General features: G+C 42.2%; 1 protein-coding gene and 1 pseudogene across 2 annotated transcripts in view; one reads left to right on the top strand and one right to left on the bottom strand.

Moving 5' to 3' along the window:
• SGK1 (serum/glucocorticoid regulated kinase 1) overlaps positions 1-17,209 on the top strand; it is a 150,916-nt gene that overhangs the window by 47,089 nt on the left and 86,618 nt on the right. For both annotated transcript variants that reach the window (XM_025384147.1, XM_025384146.1), the window contains one exon: positions 10,613-10,828. In XM_025384147.1, the coding sequence (XP_025239932.1) occupies positions 10,613-10,828 (216 nt within the window). The remainder of the gene's footprint in view (positions 1-10,612; positions 10,829-17,209) is intronic.
• LOC112623859 lies at positions 15,796-15,904 on the bottom strand (annotated as a pseudogene).

The following is a 17,209-nucleotide window of genomic DNA, read 5'->3' as shown; positions in this document are numbered from 1 at the left end:
ATAGACAAGCAAAGCAATGAATGTGTGCTCCCATTTAAACAAATGAACACCCAGATGGATGAAAGAATGAGTAAGAAGCCAGACAACGGCTTTCCCAAGTTTGTGACTCAGAGCAGGAGTTTCCAGGTGGACAAGTCTGGTCAAGGGAATCAAAGACTCAGGAGACCAATCTTTAAGAGAACTGCAAAGTAAATGATATAATGGAGGTCTGGATGCATTCCAGGCACAACAGAAGATAAGCATCTAGACCCTAGGAGACTTGGTCTCCCAGGCCAAGATATTTAGATTTTACCATTTAGATGAGCTTTTTTCAATTTGTGTGGCACCCATTAGTGGGTCATGAAATCAGTTCAATAGATTGCAATCAGCATTTTGAAAGAATAGAATAGGATATGTCAGTGCATTTCATGTAAAAAGGACAGCTTTTAGTGGGGAACCAATTGTTTCCGTCATATGGGCTTTCTTATAGTACATCAATCTTGATGAAACAGGTTTGAAAGCCACTGCTGCTACAGATGGGGAACCAAACTGAAGTTTAAAGCTGGGTAGCAACAAGACAGTTTTTGCATTTGGAAAGATGCTGTGGTGTCAGCGAGATTAAGATTAAAAAGGCAGGCTGGACACAGTGGATCACACCAGTAATCCCAACACTTTGGGAGACCAAGGTGGGCAGATCACTTGAGACCAGGAGTATAAGACCAGACTGGGCAACATAGTGACACTCCACCTCTACAATCAACTGATCAATCAATAACAGATTACTTTATTTTTTGTTTGTTTTTTTTTTTTTAGAGATGGGGTGAGCCAATGTGCCCAGCCATAGATTATTTTATTTTTTTAAAAAAGATGGCCAGGCACAGTGGCTCACACCTGTAATACCAGCACTTTGGGAGGCCAAGGTGGGTGGACACCTTGAACCCTGAACCTGAGTTCAAGACTAACTTGGCCAACATGGTGAAACCTCGTCTCTACTAAAATACAAAAATTAGCAGGGCATGGTGGTGCGGGCCTGTAATCCCAGCTACTTGGAGGCTGAGGTGAAAGATTCACTTGAACCTGGGAGGCAGAGGCTGCAGTGAGCCAAGATTGCACCACTACACTCCAGCCTGGGTGACAGAGCGAGTCGCCATCTCAAAAGAAAAGAAAAGAAAAGACTAAAAGGGCAACACCATTTAAGGAATGACTTTAGGAATCGAGAAGATACAAGTTGAGTATCCCTTATCCAAAATGCTTGGAACCAGAAGTATTTCAGATTTGTAATTTTTTTCAGATTTTGAAACACTTGCATTATAATTACTGGTTGAGCATCTTTAATCTGAAAATCCAAAAAGCTCCAGTGAGTATTTTCTTTGACCATCTTGTCCACACTCAAAGAGCTTCAGATGTTGAAGCATTTCAGATTTTGGATTTTCAGATTTAGGATGCTCAACCTCTACTTGGATGGAGAAAAGGATATAGTCTTGAGAACTAAATGTAGATTTGATGATTGGTTCCTCCTTTCCATTTCCAAAGCTACTGTTCTTGTTTGGCCCTTACCATTTCTTTTCTAATCCATTCCTGACTCTCATCTAGCTCCTTTGGTCTGGAATCCATCCTTAAATCCATCCTTCATACTGCATTGGTCTTGAATCCACCTTAAATCCATCCTTCATATTGCATTGAAAAACACATTTGAGGCTGGGTGTGGTGGCTCATGCCTGTAATCCTAGCACTTTGGGAGGCCGAGGCAGGTGGATCACCTGGGGTCAGGAGTTCAAGATCAAGATAACATGGTGAAACCCCGTCTCTATTAAAAATACAAAAAATTAGCCAGGCATGGTGGCGGGCACCTGTAATCCCAGCTACTTGGGAGGCTGAGGCAGGAGAATCTCTTGAACCCGGGAGGCAGAGGTTATAGTGAGCAGAGATCACACCACTGCACTCCAGTCTGGGTGACAGAGTGAGGCTCTGTCTCAAAAAAAAATTTAAAAAAAGAAAAAGAAAAACACATTTGACCATCCCACTCTCTTGCTTAAAATACTTTAGTGAGCTGGGTGCAGGGGCTCATGCTTGTAACCCCAGTTCTTAATAAGGCTAAGGCAGGAGAATCACTGGAGCCCAGGAGGTCAAGACCAGCCTGGGAAACATAGCGAGACCCCATCCCTAAATAGTGAGTAAATAAATAAATAAAAATAAATACTTCAGTGACCCCTCACTGCCCCATGACCTAAACTTTCTATCCAGCTTTAGTTCTTGCCTCTCCTTTTTGGAGCTTGTTTTCTACTCATCTCAACAGAGTCTTGCCTCTGTATTTTGCCTTCTGCCATCCCCTCAATTAGAAATATCTTTATCATTTTTCTTCCTGGCTTCCTTTAACTCAGCTTTTAAGATTCAATTTAACCATCACTTCCACCAGAAAGCCTTCCCTGATTTTTCCTGACTGGACCAAGTACCCTCCATCTTTTCTCCAACGACCCTTTGTATAAAACTCTTCCCATGGAATGAAGCCATAACTGCAATAGCAAATACTTACGAAGGATTCACCTGATGTCAAGCACTGGGTTTACCTGCATCATCTATTTAGTCCTCACAAAACTCTAGTGAAGTAGCCATAATTATTATCTCCATTTTACAAGGGCAGAAACTGAGCTCTGGGGAGCTCATGCTATGATAAACCACAATCTCATGTATCAGCCCTTCTGAAATGCAAGCATCCTCTCTCAATGGTCAACATTAAATTTCTTTGTGTCCCAACCACATAATGCCAGGCAAATAATTGTTGAACCTTTGTGAAAGCTTTTACATGCTGCGGGGTATATGCAAATGAAGTAAGCACAGAGAAATGTCTATTGGATTTGGCAAAGAGGTTTATTGGCATCTTTGCACAAACTTCATTTTATGAAATGAGACTTTTATTATTATGTTATTTGCTTTAGTCCTTGCAAATATTAAGCAATCCATAAATACTATTGAATGAATAAATTGCAATGGGTTGAGGAGAAAATGTGAGATGAGGAGAAAATGTGAGATGAGGAAATGGAGATTATTTTTTCATGAAGCTCAGCTAAGACAGAAGAGTTGGGTGGCGGTGAAAGGTGGCTGCGGGAAAAAGGAAGAGTTTGTGGGTGTAAAGAGGATGTTTTGCTTGCAGTCTGTTCCCTAGCTTTTAGAGATATTGCAAGAACAAGGTGTTTAATATGCTGAGAGACAGTAGCCTAGAGAGAGAGACAGTTAAAAAAAAGAACAAAAAACAAAAACAACCACAATACTGGAATGAGGCCAGGCGCAGTGGCTCACACCTGTAATCCCAGCACTCTGGGAGGCCAAGGCGGGCAGATAACCTGAGGTCAGAAGTTTGAGACCAGCCTGGTCAACATGGTGAAACCCTATCTCTATTAAAAATATTAAAAAAAAAAAAAATTAGCTGGGCATGGTGGTGCATGCTTCTGATCCCAGCTACTCAGGAGGCTGAGGCAGGAGAATTCCTTGAACCTAGGAAGGGGAGGTTGCAGTGAGCTGAGATCACGCTACTGAACTCCAGCCTGGTCAACAGAGCAAGAGTCCGTCTCTAGGAAAAAAAAAAAAAAAAGGCTGGGTGAGGTGGCTCATGCCTATAATCCCAGCACTTTGGGAGGTCGAGGTAGGCAGATTGCCTGAGGTCAGGAGTTCGAGACCAGCCTGGCCAACATGGTGAAATCCTGTCTCTACTAAAAATACAAAACGTAGCTGGGCGTGGTGGTGTGTGCCTATAGTCCCAGCTACTCGGGAGGCTGAGGCAGGAGAATTGCTTGAACCTGGGAGGTAGAGGTTGCCAAGATCACACCACTGCACTCCAGGCTGGGCAACAAAGCAAGACTCCGTCTCAAAAAACCAAACAAACAAAAAAACACTGGGATGAGAACTTATGTGAATACAAAGAAGGAAACAACAGATACTGGGGTCTACTGGAGGGTGAAGAGTGGGAGGAGGGAGAAGAGCACAAAAGATAAATATTGGGTACTAGGCTTAATTCCTGGGTGATGAAATAATCTGTACGACAAATCCCTGTGTCATGAGCTTACCTGTGCAACAAACTTTCACGTGTACCCTCAAACCTAAAACAAACAAACAAAAAAAACCACGCTGGAAAAGGGGATTTCTTGGAGGAAAGAGAGGAGGAAGTTTCCAAAGCTCAGTGGATTCGCTCTGGACAGGATGGCCAGGTTCTTCCCCACTAATTAGACCAGCATTTCTATTTTCTCTGAGTCTTAATTTCCAAAAGCAAATAACATACACTGTCCTGTAGAGCTAGTACCTAAAATAATTTTCCTACTTTTTTTTTTTAAATAACTTTTTATGTCTAAAAAAAAAATGTATATATCGAGGAAAGACTAATTCAAACAAAATGGATGGGTCCCACATTTTTTTTTTTTTTTTTTTTTGGAGACAGAGTTTCACTCTGCAGACTGGAGTCTAGTGGTGCAATCTCGTCTTACTGCAACCTCCGCCACCTAGATTCAAGTGATTCTCCTGCCTCAGCCTCCCAAGTAGCTGGAATTACAGGCATGTGCCACCGCGCCTGGCTAATTTTTGTATTTTTAGTAGAGATGGGGTTTCACTATATCTTGGCCAGGCTGGTCTCGAACTCCTGACCTTAGGTGATCTGCCTGCCTTGGCCTCCCAAAGCACTGGGACGACAGGCATGAGCCACCGCACATGGCCGAGTCCCACAATTTAAAGAAATGAGAAAAACTTCACCTCTATTTCCAGAGAAAAACTTATGTTGATGAATTCCTGCACTCTATCTATTTAACACTTGACAGTGTAGGGTGAGGTGGGGAGGGACAGGGTGGGGTGGATTCCTCAATGGGGAGGATGAGGAAGGAGACTTTACACTTACTGAGCTAGAAGAACAGGCAAATACTGTCCTCTGAAGAGACAGAGCTGGGGTGCTGCCAGCTGTGAGAGGCAACATTAAATAGTGTACACGGACGCATCGCCTCTCTGTTTTCCCTCTTCCCCGGAGTCCTCCCCACCACTCCATCCTCCAGACAGGCCTGGAGACTGAGAATCTAGAAAAGGATGCAACTAGGTCAAGGTCAAAGGAAAGGACTGGGATATCCCAAGGACAACAGCATAGAAAGTCAGGGAATTCCAAAAGCCACTCCATCTTCTCAGGGTGCCTGCTCCGGGATAGGTCTTGCAGTGTTAAAGATAAATATTTAAATAGAAAATGCATATTACCTTGATAGAGGATGTTAGCAAAACTTGTTGAGATCTGTAAGTAAATAGAAAAAGCAATCAAGACATTCTTATTTTTATTACTTAGTTTATTTGTAAGACCATACACTAGCGTCTGGGAATTTTTTTTTTCCTAAGACCTAAGAAGCTATTCTCACACTTACGATCCAGTTGGAAAGATGACATAGGCTTAATATCAAGACCAGTTAGCATAAAAGTCCTGTTGTTTTATACAAGCAATAAACACTACAAACACTAGAGAAAAGACAGGAATAGGCCTGGTGCGGTGGTTCACGCCTGTAATCCCAACACTTTGGGAGGCCGAGGCAGGCAGATCACCTGAGGTCGGGAGTTCAAGATCAGTCTGACCAACATGGAGAAACCCTGTCTCTACTAAAAATACAAAACTAGTCAGATGTGGTGGCACATGTCTGTAATCCCAGCTACTCGGGAGGCTGAGGCAGGAGAATCACTTGAACCCAGGAGGCGGAAGTTGCAGTGAGCTGAGATCGCACCATTGCACTCCAGCCTGGGAAACAAGAGTGAAACTGTCTCAAAAAAAACCCAAAACAAAACAGAAAAGACAGCTACATGATGACGACATATAGCCGGGGTGAAGAAATCTGATCAATATTACTGAATATTACAGCACTGTTATATTTTAGGAGACATGCTATGAAGCAGCTTCAGGCTCCTATGTCAGTGTAAGATGAATTTGCTTCCAGGAGCCTTCTCCTAAATTACACTCATGCCGTAACTAACCTGCTAGCACGCAGCCTCTGGAAGAGGCCTAGGCATGCAGATCTCTCGCTTTCTCTCTCTTTTTTTTTTTTCCGAGACAGAGTCTCACCCAGGCTGGAGTGCAGTGGCACGATCTTGGCTCACTGCCACCTCCAGCTCCCAGGTTCCCATTATTCTCCTGCCTCAGCCTCCCTACTAGCTGGGATTACAGGTGCACACCACCACGGTGGCTAATTTTTGTGTTTTCAGTAGAGATGGGGTTTCACCGTATGGGCCAGCCTGGTCCTCAAATGATTCACCTGACTCGGCCTCCCAATGTGTTGGGATTATAGGCGTGAACCACCTCGCCTGGACTCCCTTTTTATAATCTATTGGATTATCCAAGTAATTTCACTAGAAAACTGGGCTGACTCTATCGAAATTGAAAGTTATTAAGGCATCAAGTAAGCAAAGTCTGTTCTCTATAATTTAAAAAAAAAAAAAGTCTCTTTGGAAATTACAGAAGTTACGTCCAACTTCAAGTTCTCTTGGCATTTTAAGAGTCAGCTCTTCCCCCTGAAAGGACTGGGGGCAATGAGAGCAGGTGTTGCCATCTGAGTTCACACCTAAGTACCTAAACACTCTTTAATTTTCCTGTGTCAGTTGATATCATTATCAGCTAAACTATTTTAAATTAATAGTAATATCTGTTTGCTCTTAGATAATAGGAAAAAAACCACAAGTGGAAAATCCCTAGAAGCCAGCCAATCTCTTTAATCACATCTGGCAATTTTCTAGAGTGAGGGATTATTGCTTTTGGATGGCTTTTTTTTTTTTTCCAAATAAAAACATTAATAAAACCAAGGTGGACTAGATTTAGCAAAGAATTTGGTTGAGTATTTTGTTTACCCACTGTTCACTCAGAGTTTCTGTCTAGTTAAATGAAGGGCCTTACTGATTCACACCGGTATCTGGAGAGCTGGTTGCTTCTAAAAGTCTGGTGTGGTGTGGAGAGCAGTCTCCTATAAACCCCAAGTGAGGAAAATTTTTTTTTTTTGAAACGGAGTCTTGCTCTGTCGCCCAGTCCGGAGTGCAGTGACGGGATCTCAACTCACTGCAAGCTCCGCCTCCCGGGTTCACGTCATTCTCCGGCCTCAGCCTCCAGAGTAGCTGGGACTACAGGCGCCCGCCACCTCGCCCGGCTAGTTTTTTGTATTTTTAGTAGAGATGGGGTTTCACCGTGTTAGCCAGGATGGTCTTGATCTGCTGACCTCGTGATCCTCCCGCCTCGGCCTCCCAAAGTGCTGGGATTACAGGCGTGAGCCACTGCGCCCGGCCTGGGAATTTTTGATTTATTCAGGATAAGGAGGATGTCTCACCCCGTCTATGTTTGTTTACAATGCTCTTCACAAACAGTTGTGTAGCTCTGAATAAAACTGGGGACCAGGTGGCCCAGGAGGCCCAGGAGCCCCGGCTGCCGCTCGCATCCGGGCATTCATGTTTCTCGCACACACAGCTGCGGCAGCTCTCCTCCAGCCATTGTTGCTGGTCTCTGAGGGGCTCCCAAAGCCACTCAAAGTCAGCTACTCCCTCCAGCAAAGCAGTCCGCCGCCTGAGGAAACACAATGGGCCAGTCGTAGCTTGAATTCCCCGAGGGGCCATGGGAGAGTTTCTCTACTCAGCAGTTTTGAAAGGCACCTTGCCGGCCGGGCGCGGTGGCTCAAGCCTGTAATCCCAGCACTTTGGGAGGCCGAGACGGGCGGATCACGAGGTCAGGAGATCGAGACCATCCTGGCTAACACGGTGAAACCCCGTCTCTACTAAAAAATACAAAAAACTAGCCGGGCGAGGTGGCAGGCGTCTGTAGTCCCAGCTACTCGGGAGGCTGAGGCAGGAGAATGGCGTGAACCCGGGAGGCGGAGCTTGCAGTGAGCTGAGATCCGGCCACAGCACTCCAGCCTGGGTGACAGAGCAAGACTCCGTCTCAAAAAAAAAAAAAAAAAAAAATGAAAGGCACCTTGCCTAACTCCTGTGCACTCGTCCAGCCTCTCGAGAGAGAGCAAGCAAACATCCTAACCTCTGTCCTTGACTGGGCCTGTAAAAATCACCTCTGAGGCTGCAAAGCTGGTGAAAAGTGTCAAGGAGTCAAAAAGAAAGTACACATTGAAGCCAGTATAAGGACTAAGCCAATGGAGATAAAACATTTCAAGACAAAGCATGCAATAAAATTCAGCAACAGTCCTGTAAGAAATGTGTTGGTGGATTCATTTTTGTAAGTAACACTTTTTCTTTGATGCTTCTGGAGAAAGGGAATATTTCTCCATATCCCTTGCTACATTCTCTGTGGACAGAGAGGGAGTATCCGATAGTATCCTGGCTCATACTGTTTAAAATTGATCCCTCCGCTGGCAATGATCCTGATCATCCATATGCTTTATTTTCCTTCTTACTTATTATAGTTTACTTATTTTATTAAATAAATAATATGTCCCTTTAATAATTTTATTCTCGCCAGGTGTAGTGGGATTACACGTCTGTAATCCCAGAGCTTTGGGAGGCCAAGGCAGCAAGATCACTTGAGGCCAGGAGTTCAAGGGCAGCCTGGGCAACATAATGAGACATCATCTCTCCAAAAAAAAAAATTAGTCAAACGTGGTGGCGCGCATCTGTAGCCCCAGCTACTTGGGAGGCTGAGACGAGAGGATAGCTTGAGCCTAGGAGCTCTTGGCTGAAGTGAGCTATGATCATGCCACAGCCCTCTAATCTAGGCAATAGAGTGAGACTGTATCTCTATAAAAAAACCAACCAAGCAAACAAAAAAAGTCACTATGAACATATTCAGACTGTAACATATTAAAAAAAGAAAAAATAAAAATAAAAAACAAAAAGAAGTAAAAATAACATGAAAAAAGAATATTAAAAAAATTTATTATGTTGGCCATAACTCAAACTCTAGAGCGCAGGTGTTTGGGGGTTCAGGAGAGATACATATTTCAAGATACAAAGATTCTTAATCAGCCCAGGCATACAACTTATAAATATATTTGAATAGATTTATCATCTGTTTAAATCCTGTTCACAGTAACCCCAAAGTTAAATCTACTTGGCAACAGAGACATTGAAAGTAAGCCAGAGTAAAAAGACTGATTTTAAACTACGGATGTTGGAAACAAAGCAGGAACAGTTACCAGACTTCAAGCCCAAAACTATCTGAATAAGAATAATAAAAAACATTATCCATCTCTAACAAAACTGAATACTTTTTAGATTGATCAAAAACACATTTAGTACTTTTATAATCAAAGTTTTGCAGTAGTGTATATGGGCCGGATTCAGTGGCTCATGCCTGTAATCCCAACACTTTGGGAGGCGGGAGGATTGCTTGAACCCAGGAGTTTGATACCAGCCTGCGCAACTTAGTGAGACCTCATCTCTACAAAAAAAAAAAAAAAAAAAAAAAGCTAGTGTGATGGCACGAGCCTGTGGTCTCAGCTACTCCTGAGGCTGAGGTGAGAGGATTGCTTGAGCCCAGCTGTTTGAGGCTGCAGTGGGCCATGATTAGGCCACTGCATTCTAGCCTGGGTGACAGAGGAAGATCCTATCTCAACAACAATAATAGTGAATATGTATTTGCTTAGCAATGGATTAGATTGTAAACTATGAGATTAGTATTTTCCCTTATAAGGGTAACTAGCAATTCACCTTAGAAATGTGTGAACTAAATTTCCGCCACCATAATCATAATAATAAGGGTCAAAGTAAAATAATCACTATCTGTTGGGCACCAAACATGTGCCAGGCAAAATACTTGAACTTTGTAAAACGTGGTAGCATTTTCACAGCTTGGGAGGAAATAGTATTACCTGAATCTTACAAATGAGGAGACAGGCCAGGCACGGTGACTTATACTCGTGATCCCAACACTTTAAGAGGCAAAAGGATCTTTTTCTTAAAAAAAAAAAAAGTGATTTTTTTCATAGAGATAAAGTCTCACTATATTGCCCAGGCTGGTCTCAAACTCCTGGGCTAAAGCAATCCTCCTGCCTCAGCCTCCCAAATTGCTATTTAGACATAAACCATCTCGCGTGGCCAGGATAATTATTTTTGTTTGTTTTTGGGTTTTGAGGTTTTTTGTTGTTTTTGTTTTTGTTTTTTTGGTGACAGTCTCACTCGGTCGCACAGGCTGGAGTGCAGCAGGGTGATCTCAGCTCACTGCAACCTCCACTTCCCAGGTTCAAGTGATTCTGCCAAGCAGCTGAGATTATAGGTGTACACCACGAGGCCTGGCTAATTTTTGTGTTTTTAGTAGAGATTGGGTTTCACCATGTTGGTGAAACCTGGCTGGTCCAGGAGGATCTTTTAACACCAAGACCAGCCTGGGCTAACATAGTGAAACTCCCCTATCTCTAAAAAGAAAAAATTCTAACCCCACTGGAAGCAGGAAGAAAAAGAAAAGAAAAAAAAAAAATGTGGAGACAGACTCAGCAAGATGAAATGACCAGCCATGTAATGCATACTCTAGGAAAGAGACTGAACAGCACTGACCAATTCTAGTTGTGTTGAGTTTGAAAGATAAGAGAGGTTGTGAGACTGAGTTCTCCTTTCAGTCTCACTGAATTTCCCACCAAATCCCCATTAAGCATCAAAGGGAGTCAAATGTATTTGGTTTTTTCTTTCCTTTTGCATATTGCAGGTACGAAGATGGATCAAGAGCCCAATGGTCAGTGTGGACAAGCATCAGAGTCCCAGACTGAAGTACGCTGGCTCCTCGATGGTGCACATCCCTCCAGAGGAGCCAGACTTTGAGCCTCCCTTGTGTCAAGCATGCCTGGGTGAACATGCTTTCCAAAGAGGGGTTCTCCCTCAGGAGAAGGAGTCGTGTTCATGGGAAACCCAATCTGGGTGTGAAGTAAGTTCATGTTCGCTCTGGATCTATTCTCCTGGAAAAATTCTGGGCCTTTGTTTTTCTTGTATTTCTGCCATAGTATACCCCACAACTAATTTTTAATGCACATTTATAAAGCTTCTGAGGAGGACCTAGAATTGTGGTCTTTGTTAGCTCATGACATTATTTTTTTAAATAGGCTTTATATTTTAGAGCAGTTTTAGGTTCACAGCAACACTGAGCAGAAGGTACAGAGATCACCCATATACCCTTGTCCCCATGCACGTATAACCTACTTTACCATCAACATTCCCTAGCAGAATGGCACATTTGTTATAACTGAGGAACCTACCTTGACATATCATTATCACCCAAGTCCTTAATTCATGTTAGAGTTCACTCGTGTTGTTATACATTCTGTGAGTTTGGACTAATGTATAATAACATGCATCCACCACTACAGTATCATACAGTTAAGTTTCACTGCCCAAAAACTCCTCTGCCCTCCACTATTCATCCCCTCCTTACCCTGAACTCTAGCAACCACTGTTCTTTTTACTGTCTCCATAGATGTGCCTTTTCCAGAATGTCATTTAGCTGAATCATGCAGTGTGTTGTATTAATTTTTTATGCTTGTCCAAGACCGATACAGCAATGTGTTGGTAAACTGGCAATTCCTCAGAAGTGGTTTGATCACACAGAAGATCAAGTCTTAGATGATACAATGATTGTAATAGTCATCTACAGGTTTGTAGCTTCCATTGAAATATTTAGTTCAACATGATTTGATCCATTTACAGAGCACTATATATAATTTTCATTATTTTTCTCAAGCTCATATATACTCGTATTTTTACTAAGATTTATTTTTCCCTGCTACTCCAAGAGTTGTTTTTTAAATATTTTGGTAATCCAAGAAAACTAGATAACTGATTCATCTTGCAGTTTTGCAGTTTCACAGTTTCTAAGATTTTAAAAATTTAAGATTAAATTTTTAACTTATAACTTAATTAGGCCCATATTTATTTTGATTTTTAAAACCATTATATAAAATGCTTATATTATTTTTACCATCATACTGACACAAAAATACAGCATTTCGAAGATAGAACATGTTATTGCAAAGTACAGTTAATTGTAAGTGATCTTCCAAGTCAGTGCATCATAAAGTGATAAATGTTAATAACCGCTCACCCTTTTTTTTTTTTTAGCAAGGTAAGCATTTTCTAGAAATAAAAGAATCATTTTAGCTGTTAAAAGAAAAGATTGAAGACATTGAATCTGAGTTCCTTTTCACTCTGGGTTATCATGCAATGTCTCTGAATCTGTTTCATATTTATTTGTTTACTTTTTTTTTTTTTTTTTTTGAGTTTCACTCTTGTTGCCCAAGCTGGAGTGCAATGGCACAATCTCGGAGCACTGCAACCTCCGCTCCCTGATTTCAAGTAATTCTCCTGCCTCAGCCTCCCGAGTAGCTGGAATTACAGGCACCCAACACCACGCCTGGCTAATTTTTGTATTTTTAGTAGAAACAGGGTTTCTCCATGTTGGTCAGGCTGGTCTCAAACTCCCGACCTCAGGTGATCCACCTGCCTTGGCTTCCGAAAGTGCTGGGATTACAGGCTTGAGCCACTGCGCTGGCCCCTTTTTTTTTTTTTTTTTTTTTTTTGGACAGAGTCATGCTCTGTAACCCTGACTTGAGTGCAGTAGTGCAATCATAACTCACTGTTACCTCAAACTCTTAGTTTCAAGTGATCCTCCCACCCCAACCCTGCCGCCCTCCCTCCCACCCCAAGTAAATAAGACCTCAGGCACACGCCAACAAACCTGGCTAATTTTAAAAAAAAAAATTGTAGAAACAGGGTCTTGTTATACTGACCAGGCTGGTCTTGAACTCCTGGCCTCAAGTGATCCTCCCAAAATGCTGGGATTATAGGTATCAGCCCCCATGCCCAGCCTGTCTACTTTCTAGAGTTATTGGAAAAATCAAATGAGACAGATACGAAATGTTTCATAGTCTATAGAATGCCATGCAAATATAAATCATTATTGCTCATGTTTGCTGATTTACATATTAGCTAAGCCTGTGAGTCTGTAACACTATATTAGACTTCCATAACTGGGTTAGCACTTTGCTGATCCATGAACATTAGTCATGGTCCTTTTGCTTTTTAGCCTGATGCTGGTTCGACTCTAGGTTTGTCATGGAAAACAATAAAGATGCTAAATGCAAGAGCATCTATTTATCGCTCCTGATGCAAGGGTTAAAGTCAACTTTTTATCTAAAGGGCCAGATAATAAATATTTTAGCCTTTGCTTAAAATACAGTCTCTAACTTCTATTTAGCTCTGCCCTTGTAAGGAAAGCAGCCACAGATAATTCATAAATGAATGGACACAGCTCTCCTAGGCTGGAGTGCAGTGGCAAGATCTCAGCTCGCTGCAACCTCAACCTCCCAGGTTCAAGCGACTCTCCTGCCTCAGCCTCTCAGCCTCCTGAGTAGCTGGGATTACAGGCATCTGACACCACACCCGACTAATTTTGTTTTGTTTTGTTTTGTTTTGTTTTTAGTAGAGATGGGGTTTCACCATGTTGGCCAGGCTGGTCTTGAATTCCGGACCTCAAGTGATCTGCCTGCCTCAGCCTCCCAAAATGCTGGTATTACAGGCCTGAGCCACTGCATCCAGCCTGAGTTTGCCAATTTCTTAAGACTCTAAAGAACTATTTATGACTTAGAAGCAGAGAGAGGGTTCTACATATCCTATACAGAGCAAACCTGCCTAGTGCTAAATGTTTACTTGAGGGACTACTCTATGTCCCATCTGGTAGGAGCTGGGTTTAGATCAATGCACAGTGAAATTCCACACAAAAGGAAACAATAAACAAAGAGCTGGAAGGAATTTAAAGCAACATTGTGATTTCACCTTTTCCTTTATCTCAGATAGCAGGTAAATCATTCTCCACTTTGCAATCAATTACTTGGTTCTTAGACTTCGCTGGTTTTTTCCTAAGGTTATCACAAATCAAAATGACACATACTTTATTTTACTATTATTTTTTTGAGACAAGGTTTTGCTCTGCTGCCCAGGCTGGAGTGCAGTGGCGCGATCACGGCTCACTGCAGCCTCGACCTCCAGGGCTTAAGCAGTGCTCCCACCTCAGCCTCCCAAGCAGCTGGGACTACACGCCCTGTGCACCACCATGCCCAACTTATTTTATTTTATTTTATTTTATTTTATTTTATTTTATTTTATTGAGATGGATTGGTATCAAACTCCTGGGCTCAAGGGATCTGCCCCTCCTTGGGTGTTGGGTTTACAGGTCTAAGCCTTTTTATTTATTTTATTTTATTTTATTTTATTTTATTTTATTTTATTTTATTTTTGAGATGGAGTCTCGCCCTGTCACCCAGGCTGGAAAGTGCAGCGATCTTGGCAATCTTGGCTCACTAGAACCTCTGCCTCCCAGGTTCAAGTGATTCTCCTGCCTCAGCCTCCCAAATAACTGGGATTACAGGCACCCACCATCAAGTTTGGCTAATTTTTGTATTTTTAGTAGAGACAGAGTTACACCGTGTTGGCAAGGCTATTCTTGAACTCCTGACCTCAGATGATCCGCCTACCTTGGCCTCCCAAAATGCTAGGATTACAGGTGTGAGCCACCATGCCAGGCAGGTTTTTTTTTCTTTTAATCGTTAAAATATGCATCAGCAGGACACAGTGGCTCATGCCTGTAATCCCAGGGAAGCCAAGGGGGTCGGATGGCTTGAACCGAGGAGTTCCAGACCAACTTGTGTCTATAAATAAATAAAATAAAATTGGCTGGGCATGGTGGTGGACGCCTGTGTTCCTAGATACTTGGGAGGCTGAGGTAGGAGCATTGCTTGAGCCCAGGAAGGAGGAGGGTGCAGTGAACCAAGATAGTACCACAGCACTCCAACATGGGTAACAGAGCCAGACCCTGTCTCAACAAAAAAACCAAAAATCTATATTTTGTGTTTTCATAGGGATTAAACAATGAAATGATGAAGTAAATCACTGAAAAGGCAACTCTGTCCTTTTAGAAAGTCCTTTTAGAAAGAAAAGAAACTCTGTCCTTTTAGAAGTTGCATGGTGAGAAGATGGAGAGGCTGTGAGATGCAGAAGCCAGTAGCAAAGACCTCAGGTTGTTCTCCGGACGTCTCCTGATGTAGATTATTTTAGTCAAATCATTAATTCATTTCTCCGCTCAGTGTTCTCTCCTATAAAAATTGAGGTAATATGTGCCCGCCATCAGGTTTCTTTCCAGTAGTTTTTTAGTAGTTGGTTGATGAGATTGTTTTTTAAAAAATCTTTTGTAAACGTAAATGTATGTGCCTGTGCTGGAGTCAGGTGACCCATATTCTTGTGCCAGCTCTGCCACAGGTCAATGGCTGAATTCAGGCAAGCCGCAAAACCTCTCAGACATCATAGGATAGGGCTCAGCTAGTTAACCCTGGAGCCCTTTTCCGTCTGAGATCCTGTGGTTGGCATTTAATGACCTATGAAGTGAAAATAAAGAGAAAAAGGGGGGTAAAGGGAAGAGTACAATCAAATCAAACTCTGTGTTCTATGTGTAAAGATAAAATACAGAAAACAAGGTGAGAATGTTTTAAATAAAATAAGACAAATAAAGTGCAAGTCTTTTATGAATTAATTGTGGGGTTTTTGTTGTTGTGTTTTGTTTTGTTTGTTGGTTTTTTTTTTTTTTTTTTGAGATGAAGTTTCGCTGTTGTTGCCCAGGTGGAATGCGATGGTGCGATCTCGGCTCACCGCAACCTCTGCCTCTTGGGTTCAAGTGATTCGCCTGCCTCAGCCTCCCAAATAGCTGGCATTACAGGCATGTGCCACCATGCCTGGACCGGGTTTCTCCATGTTGGTCAGGCTGGTCTCGAACTCCCTACCTCAGGTGATCCACCTGCCTTGGCCTCCGAAAGTGCTGGGATTACAGGCGTGAGCCATTGCGCCTGGCCAAGTCTACAGCACCCAGTATTCCCAGGCGGTCTCCCATCCAAGTACCAGCCAGGTCCGAGCCTGCTTAGCTTCCGAGATCAGGTGCGTTCAGGGTGGTATGGCCGTAGACATGGGACATGAGTTGTTTTGTTGTTGTTGTTGTTGTTGCTGTTTTCAACTTTAAAACTAGCACATTATAAATGCTGTGTTTAATGGTCACAAATTGCTAAGAGTTACATTGCACTTAGTTTGTGCCAGGCCTTGCCAATAGCCCAGTTAGTGGCCGTTAAACATGTTTTGCCCATGGAAGAAACAAGGGTATTCATACTGCCAATGAATCTCCCAGAAGAACAGCAATATTGTGATGTCCCGAGGGGTGTTGTCTGAAATGGACTGCTTATAAATTAAACAGATCTTCCTGGGAATGAGATGGGAAAGATGATAACTTAGAGCTGTGTGAGCTATTACTAAATAATGTATGCTAGGGGAACACAAGTTGTAGTATTCAGCCTGAAACCAACTTGTAGGCCACAAAGAGATGGAGACCAAAAGTAGGTTTTCGAGAGCTGCATGCTGACTAAACGTATTCACAGACTCTATTCTGTATTGTATCTCTCACAGCACCTTTAATATTTAGATCAACCAAACTGGAAGGAAAGGAAAGGAATGTTTTAAGTGGAGTCAGAGAAGGAAATCTGGTGTTAAGGAAAACATAAGATCGTATCAAGATGGCAGCCTGACCATGTAATTTCATCTCTACTTTCTGCCTTAAATGACACACACACACACACACACACACACACACACACACACACTTTAGCTTATAATTGTGCTAGAAGACAAAGTTTGCCATTGTGTAAATAATGGATAATTAAGTATCTCTGAAAAAGAGAAGGCGGGTAGGATGATCAGGTTGATGTGGAAACCATAGTCCAAAATGATCATAGCAAGAGCTAGGGACATTGCAAACTATGTTTGTAAAAGGATTTGGCAATTTGGAAAATAATGATGTTCCAGGTAAAGTCTAATACAAGGAAAGTAGTTTTAGCAATATAAATATCAGACAAAATACAAAAAAAAAAAAAATTGAAAAGGACCAAAGAGGAATATTTCATGTTGATGAAAAGTATCTACCAAGAATATAAAACATTCACAAATCTTTATGCCCTTAACATAACATGGAAATATTTAAAGAAATAACTAACAGAAATAGAAAGAAAAATGGGCAAATTCATGTCAGAGAGGGACATTTTTCTCATACTTCCTAGTAATAGCCAACTCAAGAAGACTGAAGGCAGGGCACGATGGCTCATGCCTGTAATCCCAGCACTTTTGGAGGTCGAGGAGGGCGGATCACCTGAGGTCAGGAGTTCAAGACCAACCTGGCCAACATGGTAAAACCCTGTCTCTACTAGAAATACAAAAATTAGCTGGG

This window comes from Theropithecus gelada, chromosome 4 (genome assembly GCF_003255815.1).
Source record: "Theropithecus gelada isolate Dixy chromosome 4, Tgel_1.0, whole genome shotgun sequence".
NCBI lineage: Eukaryota > Metazoa > Chordata > Mammalia > Primates > Cercopithecidae > Theropithecus > Theropithecus gelada.
The sequence above is the reverse complement of the archived record's forward strand: the minus strand, read 5'-3'. Positions and strand labels throughout refer to the sequence as shown.